At 55.4% G+C, this 15,079-nt stretch overlaps 1 protein-coding gene across 7 annotated transcripts; it reads right to left on the bottom strand.

Annotated features, from left to right (window-relative positions):
- Positions 1-9,087: 9,087 nt before the first annotated feature.
- Positions 9,088-14,849, bottom strand: CPLANE2 (ciliogenesis and planar polarity effector 2). Of its 7 annotated transcripts, none has more exons than XM_033228248.1 (6): positions 14,070-14,849; positions 13,697-13,872; positions 11,029-11,181; positions 10,283-10,407; positions 9,898-10,034; positions 9,088-9,685 (listed from the first exon to the last, which is right to left on the bottom strand). In XM_033228248.1, the coding sequence occupies exons 2-6, from the start codon at positions 13,731-13,733 to the stop codon at positions 9,436-9,438; spliced, it is 702 nt and encodes a 233-aa protein (XP_033084139.1). In that variant the 5' UTR covers positions 13,734-13,872; positions 14,070-14,849; the 3' UTR covers positions 9,088-9,435. The 7 variants fall into 7 exon arrangements, with proteins under 7 accessions (XP_033084139.1, XP_033084140.1, XP_033084141.1 ...); XM_033228249.1 differs by having other exon boundaries at positions 13,697-13,899; positions 14,243-14,849; XM_033228250.1 differs by having other exon boundaries at positions 14,243-14,849.
- Positions 14,850-15,079: the final 230 nt, after the last annotated feature.

Genomic DNA, 15,079 nt, shown 5'->3' with positions numbered 1-15,079 from the left:
CTGAAGGGTCTAACACCTGCAGAGTGTGTTTGCTCCGGGACAGGTAGGCAGCGGGCGCGGGCGCCGGCGTGAAACTCACAAAGCCGTGCACCTGAGTGTGGTGTTCTTACTGGTACTGGAAATGCGGCAGGAAGTCCGAGGTGAAGGCGGGACGAAAGCCTGCAGAGCCAGAGGGCCTTCAGGGCCCAACTCCCTAACTCACCCCAACTCGGATCCAGACCTACTCCCGAGGCAGGATGAACCTTTGGCCCGGAATCCTAGCCTCCTGTCCCCTATTTCCCAACCTCTGATCCGGATTTCCTTCTCCAGCCCCGCATTTCCCTATTTCTGAACCCCCTTCCCCAGTCTCTGAGCTCCATCTCCCCCACCCCCTGCCCCTGTATTCCCTTCATCTGCCTCACTCCCATTCACGGTGACCGCAAGGTGTACCATGACCTCCAGCAGGAGCAGTCAGATCCAGACGTCCTGCCGCGCCCAGCCACTGGTCGCTGGTACTCACACAGGAACTTGTGGGCATCCAGTCTGATTTCTACCCAGTTGTTGAGCAGAGTGAACAGGGGTGCCAGCAGGAATGCCCCCACAAAGATGGTGATGAACCAAACTGCAGCTCTGGCAGGCAGGGAGTGTCAGGCCCGGGGCCATCTCCCCTGCTGTTCCAGGCCCCCAGGGGCCCCACTCATACTCAGGGCACACGCTGCTGAGCGACTGCTCCTCCATACCCGGGTATTCATCAAACAGGCCCTGGCACTCGATGAGCTCATAGTCCTTCCTCCTCCCAGCGCTGCAGCTGTTGCCCGACCTGGGTGTCCCTCTGCCCTGCCAGCTGCCACTTCTGCCACCAAGCCTTCAGCTTCCTGGGGGCAGGAGGCAGGGAAACCAGATAATGGTCATAACAGGACCTTGTGCTAGGAACTGCCACTTCTATCACCAGCACCCCTTAGAGGCAGGTACCATGATGATTTCCACTTTACTGATGAGGAAACACACCTGGAGAACTTGCCCCAGGCTCTCCAAATTGTGAGTGGTGGAGCCAGTGTTCAAATCCAATCTGTTAGACAGGAGTCCAGTGCTCTCAACTCTGTGCTTCCCACATAGCCATTCTTGGTCTCTGGAATATCACTGCCCCCTGAAAAAAATAGTAATAGAAAACCCTCCATTTGCAAAATGGACGTGGTGGGCGCCTGTAGTCCTAGCTACTGGGGAGGCTGAGGCAGGAGAATGGTGTGAACCCGGGAGGCGGAGCTTGCAGTGAGCTGAGATCCAGCCACTGCACTCCAGCCTGGGCAACAGAGCAAGCAAGACTCCGTCTCAAAAAAAACAGGAAAGAACTTTGCAACAACAACAACAACAACAACAAGTTGAAGGAAGAGGATTCTGGCAGAGCATAGCCAATATAGCCAATGCCAAGACTCCTGGGTAGAAATGAACTTGACCTATTTAAGGATCTGGTGGAGCCAGTGGGGGAGAACCAGACACAGGCCAGATGGCACAGGGCCTTGCAGGCCACTGTGAGGGGTTTGGATGATTTCCCAGGTACGTCTCAAATGAGACTGTCCTGGAAGGCTTTGAGGAAGGTAACACAGAATGTCGCCGTACTGGCAGCTGAGAATGAATTAAGTGGGGCAAGGAGACCTGTTGGGAGGTCACTGCAGTGGTCCAGGAAAGAGGAAATGGTGACTTGGACTGGAGTGGGGAGAGCTGGGGTGTGGCAGAGGAGGTAGGGAGAAGCGAACTCAGGATCAATGATTAGATGTTTGGATAGACAGGTAGGTAGCTGGATGGGTGGGTGGGTAGGTGGAATGTTTTATCCTTCTCGGTTCTGGGGAGGGTCTCTTTCCAAGGTCCAGCTTTTTTTTTTTTTTTTTTTGAGACGGAGTCTTGCTCTGCCGCCCAGGCTGGAGTGCAGTGGCCGGCTCTCAGCTCACTGCAAGCTCCGCCTCCCGGGTTCACGCCATTCTCCTGTCTCAGCCTCCTGAGTAGCTGGGACTACAGGCGCCCGCCTCGTCGCCCGGCTAGTTTTTTGTATTTTTTAGTAGAGACGGGGTTTCGCCGTATTAGCCAGGATGGTCTCGATCTCCTGACCTCGTGATCCGCCCGTCTCGGCCTCCCAAAGTGCTGGGATTACAGGCTTGAGCCACCGCGCCCGGCCAAGGTCCAGCTTATTATATAATACTCCCAATGTTTCACCTCACCAAGCCTATAGCATCCTGATGTCAGGGGAGGGTGGAAAGTGACCCGGGAAAAGTGTGAGGAGAAGCCAGATTTGGATCCCAGGATGTTGGACTCCAAAGTCTGAGCTCTTCCCAGTACACTTTCTGGCCTCTGAGAACTCTGGGAAGTGTGGTTGTGGCCTGGAGGGCTGAGCTGGGCATCACCTCGTGGTCCTGGAAGTCGCTGCAGTCCCAGTGGTGGGCCAAGGTGGCACTCCCTGCTTCCAGTGCTCCAGGAAGGCCATGGCCCAGAAGGACATGAAGATACTGAAGAACACAGTTCCTGGGTGGTCAAAGAGGCAGCTCAGCTGTGAGGAGGGGAGAGAGGGCACAAGGTAGGGCCAGCATCCAGGCCCAGGTTGGGTCCAAAATACCTACCTGTTATTTTTTCCCCTTTCCCTGGCTCCCCTTGGCCATGGGGCAGATCCCGGAAATATTCCACATGGCACAGGTATCACAGAGTGGCACCCCCACTGGCACAGATCTCCTCTCTATGAGCAGAGGGTGCCTATCCTGGGAAGGCCTATCCTCAACCAGGTGGACAACCTGGCCCATCCAGCCCATCCCCCAACCCTTCTGCAGGCACCCACACCGGTGTGTTGGTCCCCACGGTGACAAGGCCAGAGATAAAGAGCAGGGTGCCCACCAGAGTGACAGGCAGCAGACAGGCCATGTAGAAACCTGAAGGGTAAGAGAAAGCTCATGAACCCCCATCCCTGCACTCAAGCCCCACTCCCAGACCCCACCCCAGCGCCAGACTCACCTAGCCAGGCAAAGTGGATGACCACCTTCTCCCCAAAGTACTCTCATACGTAGTCCATGGGCTTGTACTTGTGACAGTATCCCCAGCAAGCCCAGTATGGGTACAGCAATTGGCGAGAGTTGAGATCTGAACCGGGTACCTGGTACCCAGGCAGTTCAAAGGGATCCTAGGAGGACAAAAGGAGGGAGAGCTGCAGGGAGGTTTGAGAGTGCTCTCCGGATGCCCCAGCCACTGCTGCCATGCTGTCAGGCCTGGGAGAGATCTGAGCTTGGGATATCTCTTCCTCATGCTGTGGGAAGGCTGCAGTGTAGACGCCCTCTGACAGCAGGTGGGCGATGCCCATCTCTGTATGTTTCTTCTTCCCGGAGATTGTGCGGGCCAGGATTTCTGCCACTTGCCAGGGGAGTCCTGGCGTCAACTGCCCGCTTAAGGTCCCAGCTGGACTCGCCCCAAGCAGCCATCTCACCACTCAGTGCCTCCACATGTAGGAGAAGTAGGAGTCATGGGAATCGCTGCCCAGGAATCTGTGAGAGCAACAGGGGTCAGAAGCCCAGCCCTCCGCCCGATCTGAAACCTAATACCAGTCCAGAGCCTCTCCGTTGCAGACAGGCAGGTGAGACACGCCAGCTGCCATTGCCAGAGAGCCCTTCTGCCCACAGAGCGCAGCCTGGGCTGCGTGTGTTCCAGTCAGGTGAGCATCAGATCGGATTGAACAGGTGGGAATCAGGGATGGTGGGTAGGGCCGGGGCTCCAGTTTGCGGAAAGAACAGAGTCTGAGACCTAAAGCAAGTGACGCAGGAGTTGCCTCTGAGGCACGCCGAGGAGGGGCAAATCAGCCTTGGCTAGGCTAAGGCTTCTACTAGCTCCTGCCCCTCCGCAGACACACTTCGCTCACTCGAGGCGCCGCCAGGTCTCACTGGCCCGGCTCCGAGCTGCGGAAGGCGCAAATGTCCTACCGCCGGCTGCGCACCGTCTGCTGCAGAGGGTTGCGCAGGCGCAGGCGCTGTTGTGGCTCCCCCCGAGCCCTCAGAGTCGGGGTTGGGCCGGGCCTGGGGTCAAGGACAGGGTTACGGCCCCTGAGGAGACGCTGCCCCGGGCTGACCCGTCCCGCCCTTCCACCTGCGGCGGCGCGCGCAGGCTCAGTTCCTCGGTGTAGCACAGCGGCTCTCAGGCGCTGTGCTACACGCCTCTAAACGCTGTGCTACACGCCTCTAAACGCTGTGCTACACGGCTCTCGGCTCTCGGTGAAGGGTGCGGCGCTACGCGGGGCTGCTTTCCTGGCCTGCTTTCCCAGGAGGAGAGGGAAAGACCTCTAAGCCCCTCCCCTTACGGTCCCGGGAGGTGACAGATCCCTTTTTTTTTTTTTTCCTGAGACAAAAATCTCGCTCTGTTGCCCAAGCTGGAGTGCAGTGGCGCGATCTCGGCTCACCACAACCTCCGCCTCCCGGATTCAAGCGATTCTCCTGTCCCAGCCTCCCAAGTAGCTGGGATTACAGGCATGCGCCACCAGGCCCGGCTAATTTTTGTATTTTTAGTAGAGAAGGTGTTTCACCGTATTGGCCAGGCTGGTCTCGAACTCCGGACCTCAGGTGATCCGTCCGCCTTGGCCTCCCAAAGTGCTGGGATTACAGGCGTGAGCCACCGCGCCTGGCCAGGTCCCATTTTTCGCGTCGGTCCTTTCTGCCTTCAAAAGCGCTTTGACATGCGTATCCTCGTTTAAATTTCAAATGAGGAAAACGAACACCCTGGTTTTTCAAACGCGGAGACAGATGCCGGGTGGGCCGCGTCGTATAGTGACTGATCTTGTCCCTTTCTTGGGTGCCTCCAATGTGCCAGGCCCTGGCCTGAGCGTTTTACACCCTTCGTCCGTGTAATCGTCATAGCCCCTGCATAGGGCTGACACTACAGCCAAACCCATTTGACAGATGAGCTGCTGAAGGCGCTTGTGCTGGTCTCAGAGCTGGCCAGGGGCATCTGCGCTCGGCCTCGGGACCCGCAGTCCTCCGGCTCTGCGCTCACCTCCTCCAGGTTCCGCTGAAAATTCTTCCGCCAGGGCCGCAGCCTGAGTCGCCTCTCTACCGCAGCCGCGGGAGTCGCAGCTTCTCCTCCCAGGCGAGCACAAAGTCTGTCCCATCGCGGGGTCAGGGGGACAGTTAGGAGCGGTCTGACACCGCTCCCGCTCTGTCCCACTTTTTTTTTTGAGACGGAGTCTCGCTTTGTCGCCAAGGCTGGAGTGCAGTGGCGCCATCTCGGCTCACTGCAAGCTCCGCCTCCCGGGTTCACGCCATTCTCCTGCCTCAGCCTCCCGAGTAGCTGGGACTACAGGCCCCCACCACCACGCCCGGCTAATTTTTTGTATTTTTAGTAGAGACGGGGTTTCACTGTGTTAGCCAGGATGGTCTCGATTTCCTGACCTCGTGATCCGCCCGCCTCGGCCTCCCAAAGTGCTGGGATTACAGGCGTGAGCCACCGCGCCCGGCCCCACTTTTATCTGGGTGGAAAGGATCTGAGTTCATCAGTCCCTAGTACTAAGGCCAAAATTAAAGGAAATTTGAGTTTGTAGCAAAAGGTATTAGGGTTAGTTCGAGGAAGGAACTGCCCATTGCAAGAAAAAGACAAGAGACGCTGCGGGATTCCTCTGGGAAGGGAAAGGAGGTTTAAGGGAGAGCCTGTGGCCTGGTCACTCCGGCCTTGTGGGTGAGGTGGGACAAGAGTCCTGTCTGGCCCAAGTCTCACCAATGTAGGTTTTCCCGTCTCAGAAAATGTTACTCCTGGAGTCCAGGACATAAATGCCGCCGCAGGGCGCGAGATACAGTTGTCGTCCCGGTTCCTGTCGGTGGCGTCATTGCCGTCCTGGGTGCAGCAGGCATAGGGGTGAAGGTGAGGGGATGGGGCACAGTTGCAGGTGCCAGAAGCTTCTCAATCGGCCCAGTTGGGCCACCCGTCCCTCCTCGCACCCCTGACTAAATTTGAAGTGTAACAATAGAGGCGCTGTTAGCGCGATCTGGGACGCTTCTTCCTCCCCTCCACCTGCTCTCAGACCAGAACCGCCGCTGCTACTGTAATAACAAGGACGATGATAACAGCCAACATTTACTGGGCTCTTAACTTGGTGCCCGGCACACGCTAAACATTTCACATGCATTTACTTCTCACAACTCAAATAAGTGAGTGCTGCTATCTCCATTTTACAGATGTGTCAACTGAGCAAAAGAGAATTACAGGGGACTTCCAAGGTCACGCACTTCCCCTTCAACCTCCTTCTGGACCACGTAACAAGGCCTCAGTCCCACCCCTTGCCTCTCAGGATCCACCCTTTCTTTATAGAATAGAGCTGAACACCAGCTTCCCTGCTTCTCCTCACCCACCAGTGTTCCAGAGGCGGAAGGGCCTCCAACTCGCTCCTCCAGCTCATTTTTGTTGTTTGTTTTGTTTTGTTTTTTTGAGACAGAGTCTCACTCTGTTGCCCAGGCTGAAGTGCAGTGGTGCAATCTTGGCTCACTGCAACCTCTGCCTCCTGGGTTTAAGCAATTCTCCTGCCTCAGCCTCTTGAGTAGCTAGGATTACAGGCACTTGCCACCACACCCAGCTAATTTTTGTATTTTTAGTAGAGACAGGGTTTCACCATGTTTGCCAGGTTGGTCTTGAACTCCCGACCTCAGGTGATCCACCCACCTTGGCCTCCTAAAGTGTTGGGATTACAGGCGTGAGCCACTGTACCCAGTGGAGCCCAGGAGTTTGAGACCAGCCTGGGCAATATAGCGAGACCCTGTCTCTCAAAAAAGTTTTAAAATTAACTGGGTATGGTGGGAGCTACTTCCGAGGCTGGGGAGAAATGGAGAGGATCACATGAGCCCAGGAGTTCGAGGCTGCAGTGAGTGATGATTGCGCCACTGCACTCCAGCCTGGGCGACACAGCAAGACCCTGTCTCTAAAAAAATAAGAAGGGCATCAGCAAGAGGGCAATGGCAGAGCATTAAACCAGGTGTGGGGCTCCTTGGAGTTTGAGGCCCTGTGTGACCAGACAGGTCACAGTCCCATGCCATCAGCCTGACTGAACACGTGCATGTAAGAACATGCTCTCCTCTCACCCACTCTCCACAGGGCTGCCCAGAGACCTCCCAGGAGGCACAGGCGCTGACTATTCAAAGCATTGTGGCTTCCAGTTCTGCACTGTGGTGATGGAGGCCCCAGGGGTGGCCTACTAAATACTAAAGTGGCACCGGGGTTGCGCTGGGAGGAGCTGAGGAGGCAGCCCTGGATGGCTGGTGGAGGGGCTCTAAGCCCCAGCCCTGTTGCCCTCCCCACTTTGTCCTCACCCAGGGAGATACCTCTTGTTTGGTGTAAAGGTAGATGAGGGTCAATTCTCTGACCAGAGCAGTGCCAGCCAGGAGAAGACTGCCCTGCCTCGCCATGTGGAGGCGGGGAGGGGGGATCAGGTTATGCTCCAGACAGCTTTCTGGCTTTTGGCTGAGCTGGTGCCCAAGAGGGACAGGAAGCCTCCTTTCTGGGGGTGGGGGGGAGGTGGTTTATGCCCAGAGATGACCGGCTGGGATGTGGGGTAGGTGGTTCCTAAGCACAAATGCCTGTAGCTGCAGGCCCACAGTCAGGCCTGGGGCTGCCTTCTGGGCCCTACCCTCCACTCCATTGCTGCCCAGGTGAGCTAAGTTCTCCTGGAGTTAAGGACAGAGGGGGATGTGGACAGATCCACCTGGAAGCAGGGCTGCGGGCTGCAGGAGTGGGAGCTGGCCTGCAGGCTCTGAGGCTGGGGTCCCGTCCAGGGACATTCCTTCTTGGGATGTGGGATAAGTGCAGGACCTGAGCTCTAAGCCTTAGTCAGTGGTGAGAAGGTGCTGGAATCAGTCCTTCCTCCGGCCCAGACCCTGGAAGGGTTGACAAATGTAGGTGGCAGTACCCAGGGAGGACAGGCTGACAGTGTGGATGGCCATGTGAGCAGTGTGCTTGGGTGCAGGCATCAGGACAGGTGAGTCTGGACCTCCTGTGTGTGCCAGCAGGCAGGAGCGGAAAGTGCTTTCGTCTTAGCGCAGGTGTGTGTGAGCACAGGTCATGCTGTGTGAGTGGGGCCTGGGCAGAGCTACAGAGTTCCAGGAGTCAGCTGGCTTTGGGAACACTCTGCTTTGAGCCAGACGCAAGCCAGGCCTCAGCCCAGGGGTTCATCTATGGGGCTGGGCAGGGGCTCATTGGAGGGGATCGTATAAAGGCCCCTTTCCCTGGGGCCTTCCCCTCATCCTCCTTAGCCTACTTTCACCAGCGTCTCTGGCTTATGGGGCAGGGCCAAGACACAAGGCTGGGCCTACTCACTCCCCTCCCGGCTCTTGTCCTTGATGGCCTCCATGGGACAGAGCTGCCTCTCAGGCCAGCTCACGCTCTGACCCCCACTGGGATGGTCCTTGGCCTTGCATGGTGCTGCTTTCAGGTGCCCCTGGGCTGCCAGGACTCCTATCCTAAGCCTGGCCTGACAGCTTCATGATCAAGAAAGGCATTGCAGGCCAGGCGCGGTGGCTCGCGCCTGTAATCCCAGCACTTTGGGAGGCTGTGGCTGGCAGATTATTTGAGGTCAGGAGTTTGAGACCTGGCCAACATAGTGAGACCCCATCTCTACTAAAAATACAAAAATTAGCTGGGCATGGTGGTTGGCGACTGTAATCCCAGCTAGTCAGGAGGCTGAGGTAGGAGAATTGCTTGAACCCAGGAGGTGTAGGTTGCAGTGAGCTGAGATCGCACCACTGTACTCCAACCTGTGCCATAGAGCAAGACTCCGAAAAGAAAAAAAGAAAGAAAAAGAAAGGCCCTGCAGAGCAACGGGCTTGACTCCTGGACTCACAGGTGGACTCCATGTCCCAGCCTCCCCCGCAGCGCCACATGACTACATGACTGCTAGGTGCTGGCCTCTGGAATGTGGGCAGAATGAGGTGCCACCCTGGGCCTGGTCCACAGAAAGCTGGGGGCCACCTCCCACCTGCACTCACTCCCTGGCTGCTGACTGGGTGCTGATGCCCTAGGGCAGCTGGACAGGGTCTCCGGGGCTGGGTCTCTGTGTCACCTCCTCCTGAGCCGAGGCCTGCGCAAGAATGAACACATGGAGTTCAGCACTGGGATTTCAGAGTTTATCTGTTACAACAGATGGTGTCACTTCAACCAATACGGGTTCTTGATGGAAGTCACTTGAGAGGCACCCCTTCTTCCAGTCACCTTCCATGGGTGCTGCCAAAGGGGGAAAGGCCGTGGGAGATGTTTGAGCTCAGGGCCCTGTTCCCCACCTCCCTGCCACGAATTCTGCAAGGAAAGCGCTGCTTGGGGGCCGGCCTTCTCTGGCCACATCCTCTGTATCAGGTCATGCTGGCTAGTCCTCCAGATGGGACCCATGTTCCTGCCTCAGCCTCAGGCCCTATGTCGAGACCTGAGGGTTGGGGGTGGGATCACAAACACCCACTCGTTAATTCATTCAGGAGCACTCTCTGGGGGGCTGGGAAGCAGGCCAGCTGCCACCTGGTCCTGGTGCCACAGCTGTTCAGCAAGGCCGTTGAGTACATGGGCAACGTCAGCCAGCCCAGCCCGCCCATCCAGCGTGCGCCCATCAGCCAGCCGCCGCCCTGGCACACTCTTCACCCGTAGCAGGGGTAGCTCCCAGGCCTGCCGAAAGGCTGTGAGGTCCCGCTCAGGCACGTCTGTGTGCATGTACTGGTCAAATCTGGAGGAGGGTCAAGGAACCTGGCTGGGTGCCTCTGCACAGCCCCCCATCAGACCCTGCCTCTCCCTCCTCCCTGGAGCCCACACCTAGGAGCTGGGGTAGCCATGCTGTACCCTTGAAGTAAAAGCCCAGGTGCTGAATTCCACGTCTGGGCAGAGACTGGGCCCCTGACCCCCTTGCTCCATGACTTGCTGAGGGTATCCAAAGGATACTTGGAGCCGATGACCATCCTGACGACACCAGGGGCCTCACCTGCTATGCGGGCCAGCTGTCCAGGGAGGTCTTCAAAGGAGGCACGGTCAGTGAAGGAGAAGAGGAAGAGGAAGGCATCTGTGTTCTCCATGCAAGCCTAGTGATGGAGAGGCATATAACCATATCACCTCCCATCAACTGCAGGGCCCTGAGAAGAATCAGGAATAATCCCTCCTTTCACAGATTAGGAAACCGAGGCCCAGGGCACGGAGCGGCTGGTCCTAGGACAAGCATGGGCTGGGACTCAGTCTCCAGTGCCAGCTCAGATCTCTGAGCAGTGCCTTGAGCTCATTACTACCCAACCAGCCCCTGGCAGAGCCCACCCAGGCCCATATGCCTGCTCACCGGGAGCATATGATCGAACTTTTTGAGTGCAGACTCTCCACAGTCCCAGAACTCAAAACGAAACATGATGACACGGCCGTTGGCCTGCAGCTTGGCTGGCCAAAATACCACGGTGGTCTGGATGCCTGAGGGGGAGCCAGGGTAAGCCATTCAGCATGGGAGAGGTGGGGATGGAGGAATAGGGGGCCAGGAAGGAATAGGAAGAAGAGATACATCCCTGCCCTGATGGGTCCCCAGTTTGATGAGGGCAGCCCAGTCCTTGACCCGGGAGAATTCAGTCTGATGGGAGAAACAGAGACCAGCCCTGCAGGAGACTCTGGTATACCAGGAAGAAGCAGCCCTAGCTATGGCAAAGCAGTTTCATTTGTATGTCCAGGGAGACCCAAAGGGCCCAGGACGCTGGGAGATGTTTCAACATGGTAGAACAATCAGCATCCAGTGGTGAGAAACAAGAAAGCAAGATTAGCATTTCCTGAGCATCTGCCTGGGGCATAGCTTGATGCTAGGCATGTTACCACCACCACCTCTGTTGGCAACCACACAACAACCCTGTGGGGTAGGTACTATTATTCCTTTGGGACCAAGGAGCCCACGTAGGCTCAGAGAGGTGAAGTGACTTTCCAAGGATACAGAGTAAGAGGTGGAGCTGGGTATCAACCCTGGCTTGTGTGGTCCAGGGCCAGGTTCTTGCCTCCACCCCCAAGGAGGGCCTCCCAGGATGGGCAAAGGATTGAGGTCCCACTCACCGGTGGTCTCGTGGTGCACCACAGGCACCTCCAGGCCAGCCAGCTTGGCCACCAGTGCCGTCTTGCCCACACCACTCTTTCCAGACACAAAGATCTTGTAGCTGGCAGTGTCGATGGACAAAGGTGGCGGCAGCACTGGCCGCTCAAGCAGCCCTAGGGCAAAAAGGGAGCCAGGCAGGGTCAAAGGGTGCTGTGGTTTGAAGGTGTCCCCCAAAGTTCATGTGTTGGAAACTTAATCCCCAATGCAGCAGTGTTAGGAAGTCGGGCCTAATACGAGGTGATCAGCTCGAGTGTTCTGCTCTCATAAATGGATTAATGTTGTCATTGGGGCAGTGGGTTTGTTATAAAAGCCAGTTTGGGCGTGTCTTGCTGTCTTGCTGTTGCCCTTCTGCCTTCTGCTCATGGGATGACACAGCATGAAGGTCCTTTCCAGATGCCACTGCCATATTCTTAGACTTCCCAGCCTCCAGAATCATGAGCTAAATAAACTTCTGTTCATTATAAATTACCCAGAGGAGGCCAGGCGCAGTGACTCACACCTGTAATCCCAGCACTTTGGGAGGCCAAGGTGGGTGCATCACCTGAGGTCAGGAGTTCAAGACCAGCCTGGCCAACATGGTGAAACTCCATCTCTACAAAAAAAATACAAAAATTAGCTGGGTGTGGTAATGTGTGCCTATAATCCCAGCTTCTTGGGAGGCTGAGGCAGGAGAATTGCTTGAACCTGGGAGGTGAAAGTTGCTAAGCCAAGATCACACCACTGCACTCCAGCCTGGGCGACAGAGTGAAACTTTGTCTCAAAAAATATATAAATAAATAAATAACTCAGAGTGTGGTATTCTGTTATAGCAGCATAAAATGAACTAAGATGGGGATAAATCCTGCACTTGCCCCATCAGATCCTGGGCTGGACAATCTCATTTATTTAGTTTTATTTTTTTTCTTTACTTTCTATTTTTAATAGGGATGGGGTCTCACTGTGTTGCTCAGGCTGGTCTTGAGCTCCTGGGTTCAATCAATCCTCCCACCTTGGCCTCTGAAAGTGCTAGGACTACAGGCATGAGCCACCACACGCAGCCAAGGACAACCAGGGACAACCTCATTTATAATGGCTTCTTCAGGGCTAACCAACCATCTGTGGTTCTTTTTTTTTTTTTTTTTGAGATGGAGTTTTGCTCTTGTTGCCCAGGTTGTAGTGCAATGGCATGATCTCAGCTCACTGCAACTTCAGCCTCCTGGGTTCAAGTGATTCTCCTGCCTCAGCCTCCCGAGTAACTGGGATTACAGGCATGTGCCACCATGCCTGGCTAATTTTGTAGCCAGGGGGTTTCTCCATGTTGGTCAGGCTGATCTCAAACTCCCAACCTCAGGTGATCTGCCTGCCTCGGCCTTCCAAAGTGCTAGGATTACAGGTGTGAGACACCGCGCCCAGCCCCATCTGTGGCTCTTAATACTCAACCCAATTTTACAGAAGTTTGGGATACAAAGAGACTGGCCTAAGTGATTATAGTCAGTCTCTCTGCTCTCCACGTTTCTTGTGGGGCCTGCATGACAATCACTGAATGATACATTCAGGTGCATAAACCCAGCTGTTAAAAAAAAGAAAAAAACCCAAATGTCTGTGGTTAAAATAAAAACACAAAAATTAAAAGCCATCACTGCCATTCCTCTAAGTTACGGCTGTTTGATCCTATCTGTGGTATAGATAATATGGTCAGTGGATTCTATGATGTCCCCAGAAAATCAGCTCGACCTTCACTCAATTCTCTTCCACTCAACACAACTAAATGCAAAATAAATACAATACCAACCAACCTTCAGTGAACACCCACTGTATGCCAGACCTTGCTCAGTATGTTATAAACACACTCCTTATGAATTTCCCCAGGACCTCTATGGGATAAATACTGTGATTATCTCCATTTTACAGAAGGACTTGAGGCTAGAGTTCACTTATCCCCAGTGATACAGCTAGCAGTGGTGGAGCCTGGGTCACTTACCTGGGTATGTGTGACCCCAAATACAGTGTTACCAGCCATCATGGGATTAAAGGGACAGTGGCCACAATCGAGGGTTTTTTTTTTTTTTCGTTTGAAATGGAGTTTCGCTTTTGTCACCCAGGCTAGAATGCAATGACTGGACCTAGGGTCACTGCAACCTCCGCCTCCTGGGTTCAAGTGATTCTCCTGCCTCAGCCTCCCGAGTAGCTGGGATTATAGATGCGCACCACCATGCCTGGCTAATTTGTGTATTTTTAGTAAAGACAGGGTTTCGCCATGTTGGCCAGGCTGGTCTTGAACTCCTGACCTCAGGTGATCTGCCCACCTTGGCCTCCCAAAGTGCTGGGATTACAGGCGTGAGCCACCAGGCCTGGCCTTCTCGAGGGTCGTATTTTGAATCTAGTGTAATTTTTTTTAAAAAAATAAACCGTTGACTTATTCACAAATTTTGGTTCTAGCTATCTCACTCTCTGGTCTTAAGCCTTCTGGCACCTTGCTTCTCCTGCCCAGAACTGTACTCCACAGCTGATTCCAGGCACCTTTGCCGGCCTGTCAGTCGGGCCCTGCCTGGGTGAGTCAGTTTCACTGAACTAACTCACCCAGGCAGTTCAGTGGTGGGGAACACTAGTGTCTCATCCTAGAGACAGCAGAACATGGAAGAGGCTCACCTCTATTAGGGTGTGGTATTAGCCAAGTCTGTACCATGTGCTGTTGAGAGGTTAAACGGACGTACACTGTGTAACGTGTCCAACAGAGGGCCTGGCACCAGCGGAGAGCTCAATCAACTGCATCTCTGGTGACAGTGGTTGCTGGCAGGGTTTCTGCTGTTTCCATGTTCCTGGCTCTGACGATGGAATTAGCTCTAAGGAGACTTAGGGGTGGGGAGTCCCAGAGATAGGGCTTTCAGTCCCCCAGGCTGAAGACTGCTGAAGACTGCAGCAGGCTCTCACTGCCCTGCCTCTCTGCTCTCTTCAGAGAGCAACAGGTGACACTGGCAGGGAGGGACAAGTGGCAGGCTGGAGGAAAGGGGGAGGCACTTACCAAACACCCGCCGGCGGTTCTTGCGCAGAATGCAAGCCAGGTACTCCTTGCCCTCGGCACTTTCGTGCCAGTTTGGGACAACCACCGAACCGGGCACGGGAGGTCTGGCCATGGCTGGGCACCGCGACTGGGTAGGGAAGTGGCAGAATGCTGGGAAGGGGGGTGACCCGTACCAAGCCGGGCCTGTGATCCCTCTTAACTGCTGACTCTCCCGGTGGGTACCAGAAAGTGCAGTCCCTCAGTTGCCTCTCTCCTCCGCAGTGCTCCCTGGGGATAGTCATCCCATCGCTGCCTAGCAAAGGTATTTACCCAGCCCCTCTCCCCTTGTCACCTCCGGGGGTCAGACAGCCCTGCTGCTCCTCTACCTTCTAGATCCCAACTCCCGGGGCTACCTAGCCCTCACCGTCAGCATTCCCGGCGGCGAAACAACCCGGGTGCCGAAGGCCCCTTTAAACGCCCACGCGCGCGCCCACCGCCCCAGCCCGCCAGGCCCGCTTCCGCCCCGCCTGCGTCCGGCTTCTGCCGGTGCTTGCAGCTCAGGCGCCGGTGCTCGCGGCGCATGTGCAGAGGTTGTTGCCATGGAGACGCCGGAGGCTGGATTGGGCGGGTTCCGGCCTGCGTTCGTCCCTCCTACAACGTCCGCAGGCAGCGCCGCGCGACGGCGCTGGATAAGGCCTTTTTCTGTGGGTCGTGGATCCTCTTCTCTGCTACTCTGTCTGATCCCCAGTTTTTCTTCCAAAACATCTTGAAACCCCCCCTTCTCCAGGAGCCTTCCATGCTGCTCTGTATCTTAGTTTCCTCTTCCATAACGTGGACGTAACATGTTATTCCCTCCATAGCAGTGCTCCACGTTTAGTTATGATTGTAGCTATAATTAATATTATTGTTCTATATTAATCCTGCTCGGCAGGACCTCGAGATGACTTAAACATCTCTAGCTTCACTGATGGGGACACACATCAGCTCAGAGAGGTCAAGGGACTTTGCTCAACTTTTAAAAAATGAGTCAG

The sequence above is a fragment of the Trachypithecus francoisi genome, unplaced genomic scaffold (assembly GCF_009764315.1).
Source record: "Trachypithecus francoisi isolate TF-2019V2 unplaced genomic scaffold, Tfra_2.0 Lachesis_group12, whole genome shotgun sequence".
Classification (NCBI taxonomy): domain Eukaryota; kingdom Metazoa; phylum Chordata; class Mammalia; order Primates; family Cercopithecidae; genus Trachypithecus; species Trachypithecus francoisi.
The sequence above is the reverse complement of the archived record's forward strand: the minus strand, read 5'-3'. Positions and strand labels throughout refer to the sequence as shown.

What these genes read in the sequence shown, in the direction of transcription:
- CPLANE2 (XM_033228244.1), bottom strand. Translation starts at nt 14,181, where the DNA reads ATGGCCAGACCTCCCGTGCCCGGTTCGGTGGTTGTCCCAAACTGGCAC. An exon ending in GAACCGCCGGCGGGTGTTTG is followed by an intron (nt 11,182 to 14,069) that starts GTAAGTGCCTCC and finishes TTTTTGCCCTAG; the next exon opens with GGCTGCTTGAGCGGCCAGTG. An exon ending in AGTTCGATCATATGCTCCCG is followed by an intron (nt 10,035 to 10,282) that starts GTGAGCAGGCAT and finishes CTCCATCACTAG; the next exon opens with GCTTGCATGGAGAACACAGA.